Source organism: Pundamilia nyererei, unplaced genomic scaffold (genome assembly GCF_000239375.1).
Source record: "Pundamilia nyererei isolate P.nyererei 1_Seehausen unplaced genomic scaffold, PunNye1.0 scaffold00015, whole genome shotgun sequence".
In the NCBI taxonomy this organism is placed as follows: Eukaryota; Metazoa; Chordata; class Actinopteri; order Cichliformes; family Cichlidae; genus Pundamilia; species Pundamilia nyererei.
The window spans coordinates 1,280,825-1,301,752 of NW_005187416.1; the positions used below are offsets into that span (position 1 = coordinate 1,280,825).

Genomic DNA, 20,928 nt, shown 5'->3' on the forward strand with positions numbered 1-20,928 from the left:
TTTTTTTAATATAAAGACTGGACAAAGGCCTGTAAGGTTTCAATTAATTGAAAATCTGGTATCAGAATGAAAACTGCAAATAAATCAAAATCAGCTCTTTCAAATCAATCTGCAGTGTCAGGATTTTGACTCCTGTAAGAGATTAGAGGACCCACTATGAAGAAGCAGTGCACCTAGTGACCTGTCTGTTTAAAAACTACTAAAAGGAAATGCTCTGATATAAATATTGACTTTCTTTTGTTGTGTTTTTACAGATTCAGCCATGGATCTTGTGCTGAATGTCGCTGACTACTACTTCTTCACGCCGTACGTGTACCCAGCGTCGTGGCCTGAAGACGGAGCCCTGCGGCAGATTATCAGCCTGCTGGTGGTGACGAACCTCGGAGCTGCAGTCCTGTACCTGGGCCTGGGAGCCATCAGCTACTACTTCATCTTCGACCACAATCTGATGAAACACCCACACTTCTTGGAGGTATAAAGCCCATATCTTGTTTTTATGACTGAGTGTTGGCAGAGCTAAAGCCTGCAATCAATTGACCTTTGTATCTGCAAAAGGGTGTACAGATTTATAGGAACACTTGCAAATTACTGTCGTGTGCACACTATGGCTTCAAAACCAAGAATTAATAGTGTTTTTATTGCGAAACTAACTGTATTTTATAGTTGTTTATGTTACTGGTTTCACCTCCTGTAGTGTTGTTAATGCTTTTCCTGCCTAACGGACATGTAGTGTCTACATGTAGTGCTTTAATTGGGCCATTTAACTGGGGTGAGGGTCTCTTCATGAAAGCCTTTGTGTGTCTTTTAAGGCTGGGTGAGATTAATTTTTGTTTTTTTAGCCCCCAAACTACTTTGTTTGAAATGCGCTTTGATAATTTTGTCCATCAAAGTTAATAACAGGAATTCCCCACATTGGTTTCATTTTTTTTCATTCTTATTTATTTTATTACATATTAAAAAAATGTTACTTATTGTTATTTGTAGAATCAAGTATGGCGAGAAATCAAATATGCGATGACCTCTCTGCCCGTGATCAGCATTCCCACTGTGGCTTTGTTTTTCACTGAAGTCAGAGGCTACAGCAAACTCTACGATCATGTCGCCGATTCGCCCCTCGGTAAGCTGAAGAAGCAGCAGAAAATGTTTCAAATTTTCCTAAAGTTTTTGTCGGTGACACGACCTCTGTGCTTTCAGGTTGGCCCGGACTTTTCCTGAGTATGATTTCATTCCTGTTCTTTACTGACATGTGCATCTACTGGATTCACCGCTTCTTACACCATAAGCTTATTTACAAGGTGAGGACACTTGTGTTTTTTCATACTGGCAATATACAATTGCTGAATAGTGGAAATGTCTTTATCGTGCGTTAAACTTTATTGACCTCACTGCTCTCTTGTCCCCAACAGCTGTTTCACAAACCACACCACATCTGGAAGATCCCCACTCCCTTTGCCAGTCATGCTTTTCATCCAGTGGACGGCTTCCTGCAAGGAATGCCCTACCACATCTACCCGTTCCTCTTCCCCCTCCACAAGGTGCTCTACTTGGTTCTTTACGTTTTCGTTAACATCTGGACCATCTCCATCCACGACGGCGACTATCGTGTACCCGGAGCTCTGACGAGCGTCATCAACGGCTCAGCTCACCACACTGACCACCACCTCTTCTTCGACTACAACTACGGTCAATATTTCACTCTGTGGGACCGCCTGGGAGGCTCCTACAGGCACCCGTCAGCTCTGATGGGGAAAGGTCCCCATGATCTGATCAGGAAACTTCAAGCAGAGGGAAAGTTGGGAAATGACGAAGCGAAGCCTAACGGGCAAGTGAATGGACGGGCGCAGAGGGGAGTTACCTGTAAGGAGGAGTAACAGTACGCGGGTTATGAATAATTTCAGAAAGTGATCTCTATTTTTTTGTAAAGACAATTTGCTAAAGCCCAGCGTATTGGAGAGTAATTGGAGTTCATGTATGTGCCAAATGAGCCTTTGTAAGAATTGAGTTCTTGTGGAGCAATGAGTGAATGTGAAACGGCTGCCCCTGGTTGGACTGCACACACATACCAATCACAAACTATCGACTAACATCCGGAGATGGGGTGTTGTTTTGTAGTGTAACAGATTTTTGCGAACCGCACAGCAAAGAGACTTGAGGATCACCAGAAAGCTGGAGCTGCTGGAGCTACTGGAGCTTCTTCAGTCACAAACCAGCCCTGAGGCTGATTTCACAGGGCTCTACTATAGCCAGAGGTTTTTATTTGACAGGTTATAAATCAGAGTAACCCAAAAGTTGAAACACTGGCTAATCAGCCATGCCTACTTTGCACTTCCAGCTTTTATTATTATTATTATTTTTTTTAAGAGTCATAAGAAACATAAGAGAAGAGCAGCAGAAGCCTCATTAACTTTAATTTTTCAGAAGTCGTGTCTTCTGTTGCAATTTAATTAAAATATTGAGAAGATGGCAATTATAACTAACCGTTAGAAATTACGTTGCCAACAGAAGTGTCAAAGAAATTCTGAAACATTTAAAAAATCTTAGAAAATGTGTTTTATAGATATATACTGGGCAGTTTCCTCTCGGTAGGGAATAAAGTTTGTGGGATAAATATGGGTGCCACATGTGGTTCATTTATTCTTAAGCCCTCACATGGATTATATACTTCCATCCCCCTCAAAGCACTGATGTGGTGTGATGCATACAACTCCATATTCTTGGTTCTTTCTTTTCGAGCTCTGCAGGATTTTTTTTCATGTGCACTGATTCTGGTTATAAAGACAAGAGAATAGTTGAACGCGATCATTTAATACATGTTTTGCATTTTAATACTATAGCTGTAGCATGCAACATAGAACTGCAATAAATGTATGCACCGAAAGATCACACAGCTCATGTCAGTCTTTCCTGAGATTACATTAGCATCATTGTCAGTGTGTTGATGGATACAGAGTAGAAATGCTTTGTGGATATTTTTTTTTTTTTGAAATATTAATACAATAATAAATTTGAAATATATTTTGGGAAAATAGTGTCTCTTTATATTTTATTTTAAGAGCTTGTATTTTATGGAAGCTTGTTTCCACTTCCAAAAACAACTTCTTTTTTTGCTTGGGATTAATGTCTCAAAATTTCAACTAAATAACTCAACTGACTCATGGGTGCCAAATGTTTTCCTTATTGGTGGACTCCTCAAACTTCCATAGTTGTTGGACTTGCAGTTGTAGTTTAAACCCATGGTTTCATCAAACACTTTGACCTAAAGGCAAGCTGACTGCCTAAGACGCAGTCTTCAGTCCCTTGAAGTTTGACCTGCTGAGCTTTTGGGTCATCCGTCCATCTTCAGGTAGTCGAGGCAGCGATACTGACGAGAGCTATGAAAAATGCTAGTTAGTGGTTGTATAGCTAGGACTGTTGTGCAGTGAAAACAAAAGTGAATTTCAGTGTATTATAATTTATTTTTAATATATCTACTTGTTTTCTAGTGAGGTGCTAATATCTTAATATTTCTTACAAACTACACTTTGTCTAGAATTCCACTAGTAAAATAACTCGTATATAAAACCAACTTCCTGCTTTGCAAACGTTCATAAGTGGTGATGTAAAACTCTACAACCTTGGTGCTGTTGCAGTACAATGTGTAGTGTTATACCAAGAGTTTTGTGCATAAATCTAAACAAGTAATTTTTGGTGCTTAAACTTAACCAGCAAGTAAAAGCAAAACTTACAAAAGACAAGTGAGAACAAAGTGCACAAAGCTCCCAAAAACCACGTTCTCGTATGTACGCTTTAAAACCGTAATGTTTGTTCTTCTAATATTGTAGCAGCCAGTATTTTTAAAACACAGACGACACAGGGGAGCAGCATCTGACAGTGTTTTACACGTTTAAGATGACAACGCAGGTTTTATATGCTCATAATAAAGAACAGAAGCAGCTTTTTTATCAGAGCAAGTATGATGGGAAAGCCTGTTCTACACATGCTCGTTAGATGTCCAACTCCCTTGTCTTGGTGACAGGCAGGCTTTGCTCTCCTGTCAGTCATGTCAGTCATCTCAGCAAAAAAACAAGGGCATCCAAAGGAAGGATCGCATGGCTGCCCCGGCTGCCATTCCTGCTAACATTCCCAGTGCTAGATGCTCCACCACGCCATCAAACGGGTCCCTTTGAACAACCACCTGGTGGGTTCCTAAAATATAGACAGAAAGAAGACACTTATACCATTTGTGTTAACATGACAGTCGCTTTGAATGTCTAGAAAAATAAGGGCAGATCAGGATTGTAAAAAGGGACAATGTCAGAACAGTCCGCAACTTGAAGATCATTGTGGTGCTGTGGATTGTGCACCGATGATGAACTGAACTCATTTATTGACAAAGGCCTTTTTCCTGGTCCCGAATTTAAGTATCAGCTCGTGTCAAATCCCAGTTGTGCTTATTAAAATGAACTTAAACTAACTGGCATACAGTGTGCCGGTATTGCAGTATCGATGGGCTTCTGTGCAAAAACTAACCACAGATGCGCGTATCTACCACTTCCACTGGAAATTTAAACGCAAGATCGATGCATAAACAAAAAACATGAAGTCAAAACAGCATAAGCATCATTTCTGGATGAAAACACCTAAACATTCCCTGAGGTTATAAGAGAATGATCAGACTTCTGTTAGGAAGGCAACAGTAACTCAAATATCCACTGATTACATTCCAAGTTTGCAGAAGAGCATCTTTGAGTGTAGATGGGCTGCAGCAGCAGAAGACCACACTGGCCCAGCTAGGCCCAGGAAAATGACAATACAATTCACACAGGCTCAACAAAACTCTACAACCATGGGATAACACACCATGTCACAAACTCTTTTCTTGAACATGACCATAACTTCATCATGCTGAAACTTTCTCCACAGTCACCAGATCTCAATCCAGCGGATCAGCTTTAGGATGTGGCGGAGCAAGAGATTTTTACATCGTGAACGTGAAGCTGATGAATCTGAAGCATGTGATGCTATCTTGTCATTGTGGACCAAAATGTCTGAGGAATGTTTCTAGTACTTAGTTGAATCCATGCCTATGAAGAACTAAAGCATTGCCAAAGCCAAAAGGGCCTTTTAACCCAATGCTAGCAATGCAAACATAAGTGAAGTGAATGTATAAAACACATGGCATAATACTTTCAAAGTAAAATCCTATAGGCTTTTACTTTTAAAAGAAAATCATTAAAACCCAATTAAGTGAAGTATTTAAAGCCCCACTAATCTGCCTCTTGGCTCATTTACAGAGCAGGTGTGTGGACTTGTGTCCAGCTAAATGTGGACACAAATATAAAACACTTACAACATCATAAAGAAAAATTGTTATTAGCATACCAATTACTGTTATTAGTCTAAGCACTGCTCACTGTCACGTTTAAAAAAAGGTTGCTTTGTTCTACTTAATTTATTGCTGATTCAAAGCACCGCCCAGCAGGAGCATCAAGTGCCCTAAATCTAGCTCCAGAATTCAATTAGCTCACACACTGAGCAGATGTGTGGAGGCAAACAGTGCAGCAAGAAAGAGTACTCAGAGTAACACATGTCACATGTGGGAAACCTTACAAAAAATATGCATTATCACACATGAAGAGGTTATACAGAGGTAAGTGCAGTGAATGGTTCTGGGTTTTCTGACTGTTTCCTCACAGGCTACATACCAGCTACATCATAAGTGCTCAGTTCTTGTGGTGTGCCATGTTTTATAAAACATACTGCAGCAACCAAAGCAGTTATGGATTATTTAGATTACTGTTGAATTGTCTGCTTCTTTGGAAGAAGAAGACAGCTGCCATATTTCAATTCCCTGTTGTTTACAGGATTCAGAAAAGAGCCCTCATAAGCCAGCCTGTTTTTGCTCGATAGGATATGGTCTAGGATAATAAATGCAAATGAATGCTGTTGTTTTTGATCCAGTATATAGACCGCAGCATTAGATTTATTTAGTGTAGAGCTAAATGCTTCTTTAAAATGCTCCACTTGGTTAATTTTATTGTCCTAAAATTACAATATTAAAGGGAACTATTATAATTTTACATACTCCATACAAAAAAATGGCTACATATTATAATATATGTACTATGTATTATATTAAGTCGATAATAAGTCTAGTTTTCTGTGTTAAGCTATGATATCTTACCTGGTCCTGCTCCAGGTGTTATGTAGACAGTATGGCGGCTATTGAGGGGGACAGCCTGGTAGGAGTCATCATATGGGTCATATGTGAACACCTACAGTGAAAAAAGCAAAGCACTACTTTTAGCTCTGTGGTGGAAACACTATCTGAGAGCTTGCTGATCGTGTTTAAGCTTTTTACAGAAAGCATGAAGCACTCACCGGGTTTCTTCTGGTCTGCAGCAGAGTCAGTTTCCACGCTCTGAAAAATAAACAAGCAGGACTGAGAAACTGAGGGACGGTTGTGAAGTAAAGCAGAGAATAATGAGGCGAAGCGTGAGTACCTACATTGATTCGTCTTCACTGTTTGCGCACAGGTTGAGTGTTGAGCCGTCCATGAGGTGAACCACGACGAGATTCTCCCTGGGATTGCTCTCTGGTGGAGTCACACCTGGAGTAAAATTAAAGGAGTAAATTACCCATATTTGTTAACCCCTTAGCAGTCGGACGTACCGCCCACGGGACATTGGATGGTTTAGGGGACTAATTGGACTGCTAAGGGGTTAAAGGTAAACCAAAGGTGAGAATGAATGAGCTAAAGCTTCTTTCCTATTTTATAGCAAACTGCGACCAGGCCTACTGTAAGAATACACGTTTTTGCCATGGACATGGTAATCTATTATCATGAGATATTTTCTTCTAAACTTCTATACAGTCTGACCAATATGGTCTTTAAAATACTGCACATTTAAAGCACTTCTGTGTGTCAGCGTTCACACTTAAATAGTGATGGAACATGTTCGCTTCTGGGTATAATTGTATCACAGATCCGTGCCGTACCTCCACATTCCTGACCGGACTGCACATCTATGCATGCTAGTTTGAGACTGACGCGATGCTCCAGCTCTCGCCTGTTGTCTGACTTGTAAAAGCAAAGACTCCCATCGATCCAAAGGTCACACCAGTTGAGCTTCCAGCGTTTTAGGACAGAAGCTGGAGAGGAGACACATGCCACATTGTAAAATTAGTGCATGGTAAGGTGCTGGGATAACTTTAAACTTCAGTTTAACATCCTTCTGTTGCAGGCCTCACATCTCAGGTGATTTAGTAGTTGCTTTTGAATGTAGTCCCACCCCTACCCCTCCCACCAAGCAGGTGTATCTCCATTGAGTGTCCTTGATAAGCCACTTAAAGGCATGGCCAAGAACAAATAATGAGATTACAAGTTACAAAGGGTAGAGTTTCATAATGCGTGAAGTTTTCTAGAAAATCCTCAGTGTCGAGTTTGCAATCTGGTCACTAACACAAATACACAACACAACATACATGAAAAACAGCCCACATGTATTAGCTATGATTAGAATAAAGCTAATAAATGATAGTAGAATTTAAAGCTTTAAAACTCTGGGATGTTGTTATGAACCAATGCAGTATTGGTCATCTGTAGACACAAAGCATCTAACCGAGCAGTTAGCAGTTTGAAGCAGGCAGCTGTATTTAGTGAGCTGCTTTAAAATTCAAAGGATAGCCTTCACAGAGATATGCAGCACACTGCCTGTCCCACGATAAAATTGTAATCTGCAAAAATGCAAAAGGTTTCAAATACATTTCACTGTGCTAAGTGTTATCACTTTATTCAACGCAGTTTAACATTTACCCAAAAAGGTGAGGTAAAATGTGCATGTAACATGCTACATGTCACATGACTAGTCTAGATGTTGATGCTCATACTTAGTCAAACTCCTTAAAAACAGAAAAGTAAAAGAAAATGCAACGGCCCTTATCACTACACTTAACAAATGCAGGTGAAATGGGTGAATATTATTTTAATTATAAGTCTTGTCCTGTAGGTCTTGTCTCTTAAAGCACCCAAAAAATGAAGCCTACATGTTTTTATACATTAACTGAACCGAATAATCGAACCTTTAAGTTACTAGCACTAATTTTATTATAGAATTCCCTGAATTTGTGAAGAAAAAAAACTTACTCTGTCTCCACAACCAGCTTGATTTCAGGAGCGCCATAATCCTCGGATGTTGTTCTTGTTATTAGTTTGCTGTGATAATAATCCAGGAGCAAAAGGCTTGCTTATGTCTAAGAGACTCTGCTGTTGGAGGCCTTTGCCTGGGTTTATATGGCCTCTGTCCTGCGGATATTGAGGTATTGGTAGATTAATCTGGCTCTCACCAGGACTGACACTGATTCAGAGGATCATTCTGGATTAGGAGACCACGCCCTCTCTCAACCCCCCCATCACTCTTTCTGAACTGATTTCTCTATCACACACTTGCACTGTGGGCCACACAATGTTTAAGTTGTTGAACACTCTTATTACATAAACTAAACTCCTGTAGGCCTCAATCCACAGATTCATCTGCACATGCATGACATGCTTTTACAATTTAATCCCTGTCCTAAAATAACATCCAGAGGATTAGCCTAATATTACCCAGGTCAGTTCTGTCAGTCTTCTCAGAATGTCTGCAGGTGATGCATGATGACATCATTTCCTTTTCTAGCCTACAGAAAGTTCTGGTCTTGTTTACATCAGCTCAGTCTCCTGATGGTGTGTTTACACCAGTTCCTAAATTCGGAACTAGTTTTTGTTTGTTTGTTTGTTTGTTTGTTTGTTTGTTTGTTTGTTTGTTTGTTTGTTTGTTTGTTTGTTTGTTTTGTTTGTTTTGTTTGTTTTGTTTGTTTGTTTGTTTGTTTTAACTGTGTGTCAATATGTTATGTTGTCACACCCCATACAAGCTCTGAAATGGCGGCTTTCCTCCCATTGTTACAGTTTTTCCATGAACCACTTGGTGATTATTGTTGATGAACAGTTTTGAAACTCGGCATGAACTAAATATTAATATATACAATTTTATTAATAATAATAATGACGATACACTGAGTGTTAATGGTTTACTGGAGCATGCCTCTCTGTTTTTAAGGGACACAAAAGCACGTACCCACAGGTAAAATGGTAGAGAAGTTGCAGAAGTGGTTCTGTTTCTTTAGGAGTTGCTATTTGACATCCAGGGCATGACTTGTCTTGTAAACATTTCAATCACAGTGGGGATCGTGGAGAATCTTGACTGCCGCCTCTCATAATTCCCAGCAGGCGTCTTTATTTGAAAGCTCGGCTCACTGCAGTCAGAAGACGTATATGTGCTGCTGTTGTGTTTGATGAACAGAATCCGCTCTCTGATTGTCAAATTTTTCATTTTAATATATTTCTTCTTATCTAAAGCTTTTTTCCCCTCTAAGTGATGTTTCTCTCGGTCCCTTCATATAACTCCTGCTGTTTTATTTAAGAGTTGAACCCCTGAAATCAGTTATAATCTGACATTTTTCAGTAGCCAGCTTCCATCATGTTTGCCATAGAAATATTTTAATGTATACCCAAAATGTTGGCATTTAATACTCAGTCTAAAACATACACAGTAACTCAGTCAGACATCTTTCTTTGCCCAGTTTACCCACTATTACTCTTCTCCACATCTTCAGTTCATCTGAACCTTCCCTAATGGTCGCTACCAGTGAAAACCATTACATCTTCAGCTCTGCCACCTTTTTGTCAGTGCCACGGTCTCCAAACTATACATCAGAGCAGGTCTCACTTCAATCTTGTAAACATTCCCTTCTTACTGTTCTTCTGTCACACCAGAGAGAGAGTGAGAGGTGAGTAAATATTGGCGGATGAACCACATAAAATACTGACGTCAACTCATGAATGAATGAAAAAGTACTGAAACCACTATATAATGGAATAAATGGCTTTTGGTGTGCACATTCAAAAATAATTTTACAAAGCAATAAAGACTAAAGTAAGAAAATAAATGCGAAGAATGCTAATTTACAAATGTCATGTTGATTTTTGTATTTAATGGTAAAGTTTATGACATTTCACAGTGGTTAAAAAAAGAATGGTTCCTCCAAATGGGCTTTTTCTTTCCTTTCTTCCACTTCATGAGCACTTGCATGCACCAAGAGTTTAGAGCCTGATAAATGTGAACATTTATTGATGAAAACATGGCAAAATGGCCTTTTCTGCTCTATTTTTGATCCCGTGTGCATGAGAGAAAAGCCAAAATAAATTCAAACTCTTGAACCCAGTTCTTTTTTTTTTTGTCATTAAAGATGTATGCTCAGAGAAATCCTTAAAAGCCCCAAACTACCATGACATCCGTGGCCATGATGAGAGTAAACTTCTGATGATTTCTCTTAGCAAATGTGCTGCGTCTAACTGTTTGTCGTCATGTTCCTCCTCTGCAAAGCTATAAAACACGAAAGCTATTTAAAAGTAAATCATGACATATAGATCAGTAAAGTAACAATAAACACATCGAACTACATATTGCTCCTCCAGGATCACTGAATAAAGAGTGCAACAGCGTGACTTACTCACAAATTGGTCCAAATCACAGTTTGTTTCTCCCCCAAAACTCTCCTGACTGTTCCACAGTGTTTGTGGTTAGGTTGGAGGAGCTGCAGATGCTTGTGTACGGATAGAGCCGAATTATAATCATGGCTGTATGAAATATTTACTGTTGGGAGATATGATGTAAACCCCAGGGTTATGATCTGAATGTAGCACAAATGTGGAAAACAAAAGAGAGACGGAGAGAGAGGGACGCTATGTTTGTTGGCTGCTTTTTGTCTGCTGTTGTGCAACTCCCACAGCTGCAGCGGCGGACAGACGGCTCACTCACTACTCGGTGGGTCAACAAAACTTTTGGATATCTCTGTAACTCATTGGCGGTGTGGCACAGTCGCATTATTTGAGCCATGGGTGGACTTTGGACAGATTCGTGCACAACAGCTCCTGGCAGAAAGAGATAACACCACAGATTTTTTTTTTTTATCCATTTAGAAGCACGGTGGTCTCGGAAGTGATCTAAAGGTGAAGGGGCTATGTTAGCAGGTGTTTGATTTTATAGTTAAAGTTATTAAAAATTATATGGAAAAAGGGAGAAGACTGACAGTGAGAGAACATTTATAGAGTTGGAAAAGTCAACATCCTCCTGGGTAAATCCATAAATGACTAAATAAAGCTTCATAGAAATACAGATATGAGTTGAAGTGTTATTTCAGTCCAGATCAATGTGAGGGAGCCACAGTCTCCACTGAGACACAGTTAAATATCAATTAAAACTAAATCTTTGTACCAAGTGTTTTATTTATTTATTTAATATTTACCAAACTAAAATACATACACTACGTAAAACCAGGTACATTTCGACCTTTCAGCCCTAAACTGCTGCACATGCGCTGATGAATCAGATTAAAATCTTCAATTTTCTTATTGCTGAGGATCTTCTGGGGGCCAAAGACTCCTCCAGATGGCTGATAGCCTGCTTTGGTCTCACAGAGCTGGTATAACACAGAGCTCAAGACTAAACATTATTGGCAAACTTACAGTGAAATTGCGCATAACTTTATTAAAAATGATGTACCTTTTTGTTTTTGATCAATTAAAAGCTCTACTTTCAGGCCAAAAACAAACTTATGATTGAAATGGGTTGGTACACTTATGAAAGAAAAAAGGCTAATATGTCTATACACAGTTTGCTGCTTTTAGTAGTAAAATAGCAAAAGAAAAATATGAGAGCTCAGTAAGAGCCTACTGTCGATAATCAATGACTGATAGCGATCACTGTGATGACTTATTCATCCATTTGCCTTTTTTTTCTTAAGTAAGGATATCCCATCATCTGCTGTATTGTTAATTTTTTTAAAGCTGTCATGTGGCATGATGATAAAATTCAATCTTGTAGGCACACTCAAATGCACTCAGCTTAAAATGCATGTTTTTGAACTGTGTGAGGAAAACTGAAGAAAATTAACCGACAGAGGCACAGAGAGGCAAGTCAGGCCCATAAAGGCCCCACTCACCCAGTGGAGCATTGTGCTGCACTGTGTAAATCTAATAGCGTTACACTGCATAGTGATACATTTTTTTCAGTTTTCCTGCAGAATGAATACTTTAGATGTTGACAGAAAAGTAGATTTACCTTGTAATGGCCTGATGTTCTAAATGCAGGGCTTTCACCTGCATGGAGCATTTTCAAATTCTTACATTGGTCTTGACGACCTAAACACATCTTCAACCACTGCTTTTTAATGTTAACGTTTTCATGCATGAGCCTCATTGTCACATATATTTCGGATCTATATTAGAAAAGGAGCTGAGGGTGAACTGATACCCTGCTGGCTTCACACAACTCATAAACTTCTCTCTTCCACAGGAGCCCACAAAACTTCATGGCTGCCATCTGGTGGCAACATTATGTAGGCCTGTTAACTCCAGTGACGCTGACATATTCATGTTGCAGGTGATACTCTAAATGAAGAAAAAAATGAACTCACTAAAAGACACATGCCTTTTATTCTTTTGCCAGTTATATAAAGTTAGAGAACTGAAAACTAGTTTGATTAAATGCCATTTAATGGCATGAACTTTATTAGGAGTTATTGCTGTGCAGGCAAAAATGTAAGCAATGTTGTACAGTAATCATAAATCAAAACTATTCTGGCTTTATAAGTGAACTTAAATCTAACATACACATGTCGTTAATGTACAGTCATAGTGAATAATTTATTTTATGTGATAAACGTGTGTCAGTTCCCATCACTTTATGCACATCATTAAAAACGTGTTGTTTTTTTTTAACTACATGAGTGTTAAAGCATTGGTATACACCGCAGACTGTATATAAATGTTTTATAAAATATATTTTATACATACAGTGATCTGAGTATTTGCCCAATACCTAATTAATTATTGGGGGGTGGGGTTTTGCATTTCTGTCACGTTTAAATGTTTTAGATCATAAAAAAACATTTCAACATTTCATTCATTCAAGGAAAGAAAAAATATCCAAACCTAGCCCTGTGTGGAAAAACCCTGCTAAATGTGCCACCCTTGGCAGCAAGAACTGCAAATAAGCATATGTGATAAATGGCAATGAGTCTTTATCATCGCCGTAGAGGAATTTTCGCCCACTCTTCTTTGCAGAAGTGTTTTAATTCAGCTACACTGGAGATTTTTCAAGCTTGAACGGCCTGTTAAATATCATCTCAATACATCTTAAAAGGATTTAAGTGCAGACTTTGATTAGGCCAGGTTCGTCAGCATTTCAACTTTTCTCCATTTGTGAATAATGGCTCTCACAGTGTCTTGATGCATGCTCAGTCATCCAGATAAGTAAATCCCCAAAAGTTGTTTCTGTTCATATGGACGTCCAGATAAACAGAATCAACTTTTGGGGTTCTCACAGTGCTTCACTGGAGTCCCAAAGCCTTAGAAATAGATCTGTTACCCTTTCAGAGAGGCTGCAACTTCGTCAAACTGGCTTCCTTGATTCAACAAGGTCGGGCTATAACCAGGCGTGGGAGTAATTGAACTCAGCTTTTAAAAAACTGCCCGTAATCAGTAAACAAAAAAAATTGTCCGTTAAAGTAACCAGCTACAAAAAAAATCGTAAAAAAAGACTCGCTAAAAAATAAATAAAATAAAATAATAATAAGTTAATACTTAGCATGTATTCTTAGCTCCGTTCCGTTTTAAAGAAAATAACCCAATATGAAGCAATTCTCGTATGAAGACGAGAGGAAAAAAAACAGATATTTAAACTACGTAACTTCCGGTAGAGTGGGCGTGGTTTAAGCTGTCAACTAACCGAAGAACAACAAAAACAACCCAACCGCAGAGGGGGGTTCTGCCAAAGGTGAGTTCTGCACTCTCAAAAATGTACCGTATCAGGTGCCAAATGGAGCACGCGCAGTGACCCGTGTCGCTAAGTTTGGAGGCCCAGATAGTGAGTTTGATCCAACACTCAAAGAAATGTTTTTACCGATTTGAATTTACAGCCAACGTGTTGAACGCTTTTTGGAGGTAGGCAGTAGTGTCGTTGGCTCGTGCTGTGCTAAAATGTTCAAACACACCAGGTTGCACTGTTACAATCTCAGCTTCCAGTTTATTATCCTTAAGCTAGCGACATCATACAGCTAGGCCTCCGTCTGAGCAGTCAGCCCCCCACCCCACGAAGCGACGCTCGTTATCTGACTGTAACACCGTTTCCCCGGACCCTGTTAAAAATATATCTGTTTAAAATAGCTTCGCGTATCAGCAACTGTGTGCAAGGTTTACAGTAAGACTTTTGACCTTTTTATGACTCTTTGTGGGTTGACGTTCATTTCGGGTAGCATTAATCCATTTCGTTGTTTGTTATTTCCTGAAAAACGTCATCTTTATTGACAGTTTCGTAGCATTGCAGGTTGAACTTCACCGCTGTGAGCAGTAGCGAGCAGCTGATAATGTTTAACTTTTTATACATTACAAAATCTAACTTCCTGCCCATTATGTACGCCGAACTGAGCAAATGGTGCTGAAAAAACATTTGAAACAAAAAGATTCCAGAAAAAAGTAACAAATTATAACAGGGGTTTAAAAGTGTGTGTTTAAACTGTACAAAACAATGACCTCAGGTTAGTCATGACATATGTCCATTAGAACTTTTTCATTTCAGTGCATGGCTTCAGGGCTTGGCTGCTCCCCAGTTATACCACATAAACAGTTGTTTTCGTCTCAAGCACCCAACTGTCAGCTTACCTTTCCTTTGTTTGTCACATAAATGCAAGTTTCACCACCTTTGATGTGGTGTCAACTCTGTCTTTCTTTGCATTTTTTTTTCACATATTCTGGCTATTTTACGGCTGCAAGCTTAAAAATAAGTTTTCCCTGCTTATGTTTCTCGTCATTTTCTCACAGCAGGGACCGAGGCATGTGATCTGATGTGGTGTTGAAAACAATCTTTCCTTTGGTCTCTGCTACATCAGAGGTAAGAATCAGGTGGGATCTGTGTAATGAGAAACGATCTATGACAGAAACATCAGACAGAGTCCGGATGAAACACTCAGTCTTTTGACAAACACACTTCAGGTGGGCTCAGTTTAAGATGATCAGACTCCGTTTGTCTGAAACTGATAGGGCTGATCGGGGTTAAAGTGAGGCTGTTGAGTGCAAGGTGGACAGGCAGGGTCGAGAATGTATGTTATTGTGATGTATGATTACCAGTTATTGAGCCTTCCATGGAGGGGTTTTTTGTCTATGGATTCTAAACCAATCCACACATTGAAAAAGCTACATTTTCTCTGGATTGAGTTAAACAATTACTCATCAGATTAATCATTTTACAGCAAAAATGGCAACAGAAATTGTAATCATAGCAGAAAATGGGTTTCAGTAGGAACAGGTGGCTTTGCTGACAGCTGTGCACCTGCTCTCCTCAGTGCTGCTGTGCCTCTCACGTTTCAGCTGTCTGTGACTTGTAGGTTATTCTGTGATGTTCGTGGGTTATTTTTAGACCTTTTTTTTATTTTTATCTTTTAACACGTGCACAGAAAAAGGTAAAACATAGACAAGAAGTGTCAGCCAGCAGGAGGAGCAGGACTAAAGTTTGAGGTGGTTAAAGTGGAAGTCAGTGGTAGCACATTTGTGTCCCTTTGTTTAGCACTTTGAATGAAGGACAACCCAATACTATGGGGAAAATGCCATGCACAGGCACTAGTTGGCCATAACAGGATTTGGAGCAATCACAAGTGATTAATCAATGTTCATACCCCGAGTAATCCTTATGTGCTAAATCTACACCATAGGTACGTCATAATTATATACCCTTATGAAACTCTGTTGTAACTACATTTCGGCGTGGTGTCAGCCACTTGTCTACAGGCTCTGCAAAGATTCAAGAAATCTAATTTGAGCTTTCGAATCACATGCAATTACAAAGTAGAACTGATTTTTTTTATTCAATATGAGCCGAAATTAGTGATTGATCTGTGAACTTGTCAGTAAAGTGCTTACTGAGGTGGAACAATGACTGTGGAACCACTGCTATCGCCCCCTGGTGACCATTTAAAAGACAGCAGGCTTAAAGCACGTCCACCAAGCATAGGCAATTTTCCCCAAGGGTCCACATGAGAAACTGGGAGTGCTGTGGAAGGCGGCACCAATTAGGTAAACTCAGTATTTAATTTCATCTCTTTCTGAACTTATTGGTGAAACCTTGCACAACATTTTCAGATTCTCATGTGAACTTGTGGAGAAAATTAATTGCCCACCACTGCACATGGCTTTCCTGTTAGCTACAGGCCACTAATACCTATAGGTAAGGGGTGGGGAACTCCCACAGCTGATTTAAATCGCTAAATTACCTCCTCAATATGTCTTGAAGTTCTCCAGAGGCCTGGCAATGAACTAATCATTGGATTCGGGTGTGCTGACCCAGGGTGTTATCTAAAACCTGCAGGACACCAGCCCTTGAGGCCTGTAGTTCCCCCACCCCTGTTATAGGTGATAGAAAGGTGATTTTTTTTTTTGTGTACAAAATACTTGAAACTCTAAAATGCTTCAGGGAAGCTGCCACTATAGTTCTAATAGTTTTGCTGGTGGTACTAGTTCACCTGGTTCCACTGTTGTCATGTTTCTGAAAATGCTCACTCAATTTGTTTTGCATATGTGGGCTTTGAATGACAAATGTCCAGAGTAGAGTCCTGATGTAATTGTCATGTTTCCATAGCATATCTTAAAAGCGTCTTTTTTTTCCCCTTTGGTCTCTTACATGGATACCTGTTCAGGACTTGAGCCATGGAGTCCTCTGATGAAGATGAGGTGCGCACCTTTGTTCAAGTCCTCAGTGAGAAGTATAACCCTGAGAATTTCCCCTATGGCCAAGGCGTAGGAGTGGTTGTTCTGCCCAGGCCTCCAGGATCCCCTGTCAAAGGTGAGAGATGACAGAGCGAGCTATTTCAGGGCTGTGATGATGCCACGTGAGCAGTGTATCACTTGTGATAAGTTCAGCCCGGCATATCTGCCTTTTTATTTGGAGTGTTGAGCTGTGAATGAGGCTCTGAACTGACTCGAGTTTCCTGTTTGCAGATCGCCTCTTCTTGCCCAGCGCACTGGTTCTGAATGACAGTGGAATCAGTAAAGCCGGCGACAGGCAAGACATCGCTGCTTCCTGCGCCCACGTGGTAGAGCTCGACCTGTCCCACAATCAGCTGAATGACTGGGGAGAGGTGGGGGTCTTGGAGTTTTAATTGAACTTAATAAGGTTTTTCATAAAAGCAGAGCCATCTGGCTTTTGTTCAAGACAATTTAGTTGGAGTGCTGTCTGTATGCTACCATGTCAGCAGTTAAAAGGGCCTAAATGGACACTAGTAAATGCTAGTCACAGGTTTATAAGATTAAGGTCTTTGTTTTGATGGTTATTTTGGTGTATTAAAAAATGAATACAACACATACAGATTAAAAAAATAGAAGTTAATCTCTCTTTATTGTTAGTAAGGATGCAAGCCTGGGATGTCAAACTCCTTTTACATTGTGGGCCACAAACAACCCACTTTGGTCTTGAGCGGGCTGAACGAGTAAAACTTCCCTTTCTGTCAGTAATAAGAAGTTTAACCACACTTTATTACTTTATTACTTTGGCATAGTATGAATGGCCGTGGGGGAGGTGTTTATCAGGAGGAAAAGCTGTAAAACTTAATACAGTTGAAAGTCCAAAAATGTATGCCCTCCTTCTCATTTTCCAAAGCCACCCAGTTGGCCAGTTTGGAGTCTTTGCCGGGCCGATTGTGCCCCCGGACTTTATGTTTGTAAGTTAACTGGAAAGCATGTAGATTTTTAGATGGTTATTCACTGATTCCATCTAGCCTCCATTCATCATCATTCTTTTCTTTTTGTTTGTTTGCATATGTAATGTTAATAATTAAGTTCTTAAGGTTGGGTTGTGCTGCATTGTCATTTAGCCGTGTCTACAACACAAAGGCCCCTTAAAAAAGTTGCACAGCCCTTGTTATCCCCCTCTCACAGTGCTGTTTGTTATTCAGCCGAGTGATACCGTGATGAGGGCTGTAGGCACAGTTCCCTTCTGCTGTGCCAGCTGGAACACCTGGTACCTCTCAGGTTAACTGGAGTACTCATTTATTAATAAGCAGGGTTGGATACATTTTTTTTGTATGAACCAATAAATACATACACCACATATTCATTTAATATAATAATCTCTTCTTCTGTCATTCACATGGGTTTAGTATTAAGTATTTTATTTGCCATCTAGAAGCCAAAGGTGCTAGCTCATCTAGAGTGAAAACAAGTCAATGTGAAACTAAACCAGACGCTACTGATGTGGATTAATTATCAGCTTTTTAAACAGAATGAAGGAAAATGTGAACACGGTACAGAAACACTTTAAAAATATGCCTGTTCAAGACTATCTATGGGTTATATTTAAAGATGGATGACTCAGAACTTACCTAGAATTTAAACCGCTGTATCTCATTATACAGCTTATTTATGTGTGCTAGAGTTATCTAGCTAATCAACAAGCTCTGAAAATAATGGTTTTCAAAATAAAAGTGTTTTGAAAAGTTCTGTAACTTGTTTCTTCTTTTTCTTTGTTCTGTGTCCTGGTTTTGCCAGATCGGCACCATCGTTTCCAGCATCCCACACCTGGACTTCCTCAATCTGAGCATGAACCCGCTAAGCGGCGTGCAGCTGGAGCCGAACATGGCAGAGGTTTTTTCCAGGGTCCGACGACTGGTCCTCATTAACACACAAGTCAGCTGGGACACTGTTCACACACTCACGCAGCACACACCAGAGTAAGTGACAAAGCATGGAAAAAGGTTTTATGTTCTTTTATGTGTGGCAATGAGAGAATTTGTATATTTTTGTCTAAGCGTCTGCATATATAGAGATTTACAATGTTTTCAGAGTTCTCTCTGCAGTCCTGTGAAAAACTAAGTACACCCCTGCTGCTTCCATGGGAGGTGTGAGAATAAGTAGCAGCCAGTTGCTAATGGGACACATTTAACTCAACAAATGTGAGCACCTCTGAAAAAGCAGACGTTTTGGTAGCCTACTGCTAAGGGGATGTCTGAGCAAATTCACTCCAGACTGAGCAATACTCAGAGAAACTGATAAAAGCCCAACAGCTACATCTCAGACTCTACAGCCCTCAATTAGTGTGTAAAATTGGAAAGTTCGTGACAACACAATTATTTTTTTTTTTAAACTGAACTTGTTAGTAAGGGTTTCTGGGCTTCTTCACTCTAAAACAAACATGGCAGGAATGTTTAGGTTTGCTGAAGTTGACAAAACTACAACAGAATGACTGAAAAAGAAAACAATGAACATGTTTCAATGACCCAGTCAAAGTCCAGAACTCAACCAAGCTGTTGGGAGATGTGTTTTAAAGAAGAATGCCCACAGACCTCAATGTTGTAAAGAAGAGTGTGCCAGTAGTCCTCCAGTGATGTGAGAGATGACTCTTAAAAACAATTGCCTCACATAATTGTTGCTAATGTGGCTCTACAAGCTACTGAGTCATAATGAATCACTTAGTTTTTTATGTGCCACTCTGACCACTCAGAGTTGCTCAGAACATTAGCGAGCAGATTAGTGATGCGTTCCTCCTTTATCTTGAGCACACAGATGTAGACTCAACAGGAATTCCAGGAAGTTATGCCCCACCTTGCCATGTTTAGGGAGGCTGGGTTGACGCATGAGGAGTAATGGTTGGTTGGTTTAGCCACAAAAGAAGAAATCTTTTCAATTTTCGTCAACATGCCAGGGCTGTGCCAGTTCCAATCAGCAGGAGCCTCGCTATCATGGCTCTGAATAGGTAGATGTCTTCAACGTCCTCCAATGTGAGTGTTGCCAGGCTCGTTCCACTGAAAGGCTGTCGTGTATCTGCAGCAAATGTTCCGACGATCAGGCTCCCCCGCGCCCAGGTTTCTCGTCGAGAGGGTGTCAGTAGTGTTTAATATAATTCAGTCCAGTTTTATTTGTTGTAAACAGGGTAGAGAACTCAGAACATATGGTGACAATTGGAAACACGATAACAGCTGCCTTATTCTTTTGAAGAATCAAAAGCACCTTAATGCATATTACACAGATTATACAAAGAATCTTTGATGTCCTCAAAAATGCCAGTTTCCTTGCACCTCATCTTCCAGGCTGGAGGAGCTCTTCCTGTGTCTGAACGGCTACAACAGCGTGTCAGAATCCCAGACGACATGCCCGTCACTACGCCTGCTGCAGATTACAGATAACCAGCTGCAGGATTGGGCAGAAGTGAGGAAGTTTGGGCTGCTGTACCCGAGTCTGAGCACACTGGTGCTGGCCAATAACAGCGTGGACTCTGTGGGAGACACCAAGGAGACACTGGAGCACCTCTTCCCCAACCTGCGTAGCATCAACCTCAACAATTCAGGTCGGAGTCCTAAAAGTCTTTTAATCTGTCTGTATTCAGTGCAAGGTGTGAACAAATAGCCCTGTAACTCATGTTTATTCTTATTATCGTTGTTGTTGTTGTTGTTATTCAGGTCTTAGTAAATGGATCGACATTGAAAGGCTGAATTTCTTTCCCAAACTGGTGGAGGTCAAAGCAAAGGGAATCCCTTTACTGCAGTCTTACAGCACCGAGGAGAGACGTAGCCTCCTTTTAGCACAGTAAGTCTGAAGCTGTGTGCTCGTTTGTTCAGTAACTTCATCATCGAAATACTCATTGAGCACTTTTAACACCCGACTGCTGCACCTGCCCTCAGGCTGCCCTCCGTAATGGTGCTGAACGGGGGTGCCGTGTCTAATGGTGAGAGAGAGGATGCTGAGAGGTTCTTCATCAGATACTACCAGGACTGTCCAGAGCAGGAGCGTCCCGAGAGGTGGAGCATCATCCACACATACATTTTTCACTGCACACATAATCATTAGGGGTGCAACGATACTCGTAT

The 20,928-nt window shown here is 40.2% G+C and overlaps 3 protein-coding genes across 5 annotated transcripts in view; 2 read left to right on the forward strand and 1 right to left on the reverse strand.

Moving 5' to 3' along the window:
* LOC102209031 (lathosterol oxidase) overlaps window positions 1–2,381 on the forward strand; it is a 3,950-nt gene extending 1,569 nt beyond the window's left edge. The window contains exons 2-5 of the mRNA XM_005725354.1: window positions 255–472; window positions 985–1,117; window positions 1,195–1,295; window positions 1,407–2,381. Coding sequence (XP_005725411.1) covers window positions 263–472; window positions 985–1,117; window positions 1,195–1,295; window positions 1,407–1,871 — 909 coding nt within the window. The 5' untranslated portion in view covers window positions 255–262 and the 3' untranslated portion in view covers window positions 1,872–2,381. The remainder of the gene's footprint in view (window positions 1–254; window positions 473–984; window positions 1,118–1,194; window positions 1,296–1,406) is intronic.
* A 1,477-nt stretch (window positions 2,382–3,858) lies between these two features.
* plekhb1 (pleckstrin homology domain containing B1) lies at window positions 3,859–8,331 on the reverse strand. Its single transcript, XM_005725355.2, has 6 exons — window positions 8,126–8,331; window positions 6,979–7,131; window positions 6,487–6,589; window positions 6,361–6,400; window positions 6,164–6,254; window positions 3,859–4,185 (listed from the first exon to the last, which is right to left on the reverse strand). The coding sequence occupies exons 1-6, from the start codon at window positions 8,160–8,162 to the stop codon at window positions 4,052–4,054; spliced, it is 558 nt and encodes a 185-aa protein (XP_005725412.1). The 5' UTR covers window positions 8,163–8,331; the 3' UTR covers window positions 3,859–4,051.
* Window positions 8,332–13,790: 5,459 nt separating this feature from the next.
* The window catches only part of LOC102209612 (tubulin-specific chaperone cofactor E-like protein), a 15,767-nt gene continuing 8,629 nt past the window's right edge, over window positions 13,791–20,928 (forward strand). The window contains exons 1-8 of one of the 3 annotated variants that reach the window (XM_005725356.2): window positions 13,791–13,856; window positions 14,900–14,969; window positions 16,768–16,913; window positions 17,069–17,208; window positions 18,614–18,795; window positions 20,152–20,408; window positions 20,521–20,647; window positions 20,743–20,859. In XM_005725356.2, the coding sequence (XP_005725413.1) occupies window positions 16,778–16,913; window positions 17,069–17,208; window positions 18,614–18,795; window positions 20,152–20,408; window positions 20,521–20,647; window positions 20,743–20,859 (959 nt within the window). In that variant the 5' untranslated portion in view covers window positions 13,791–13,856; window positions 14,900–14,969; window positions 16,768–16,777. The other 2 variants (XM_005725358.2, XM_005725357.2) reach the window with 2 other exon arrangements.

Excerpts from the sequence above, each read along its gene's own strand:
- plekhb1 (XM_005725355.2), bottom strand. The coding sequence starts at position 8,162 with ATGGCGCTCCTGAAATCAAGCTGGTTGTGGAGACAGA. Across the intron at positions 6,401-6,486 it reads AACAGTGAAGACGAATCAAT|AGCGTGGAAACTGACTCTGC; the intron begins GTAGGTACTCAC and ends TTTATTTTTCAG. Across the intron at positions 4,186-6,163 it reads AACACCTGGAGCAGGACCAG|GAACCCACCAGGTGGTTGTT; the intron begins GTAAGATATCAT and ends TCTATATTTTAG.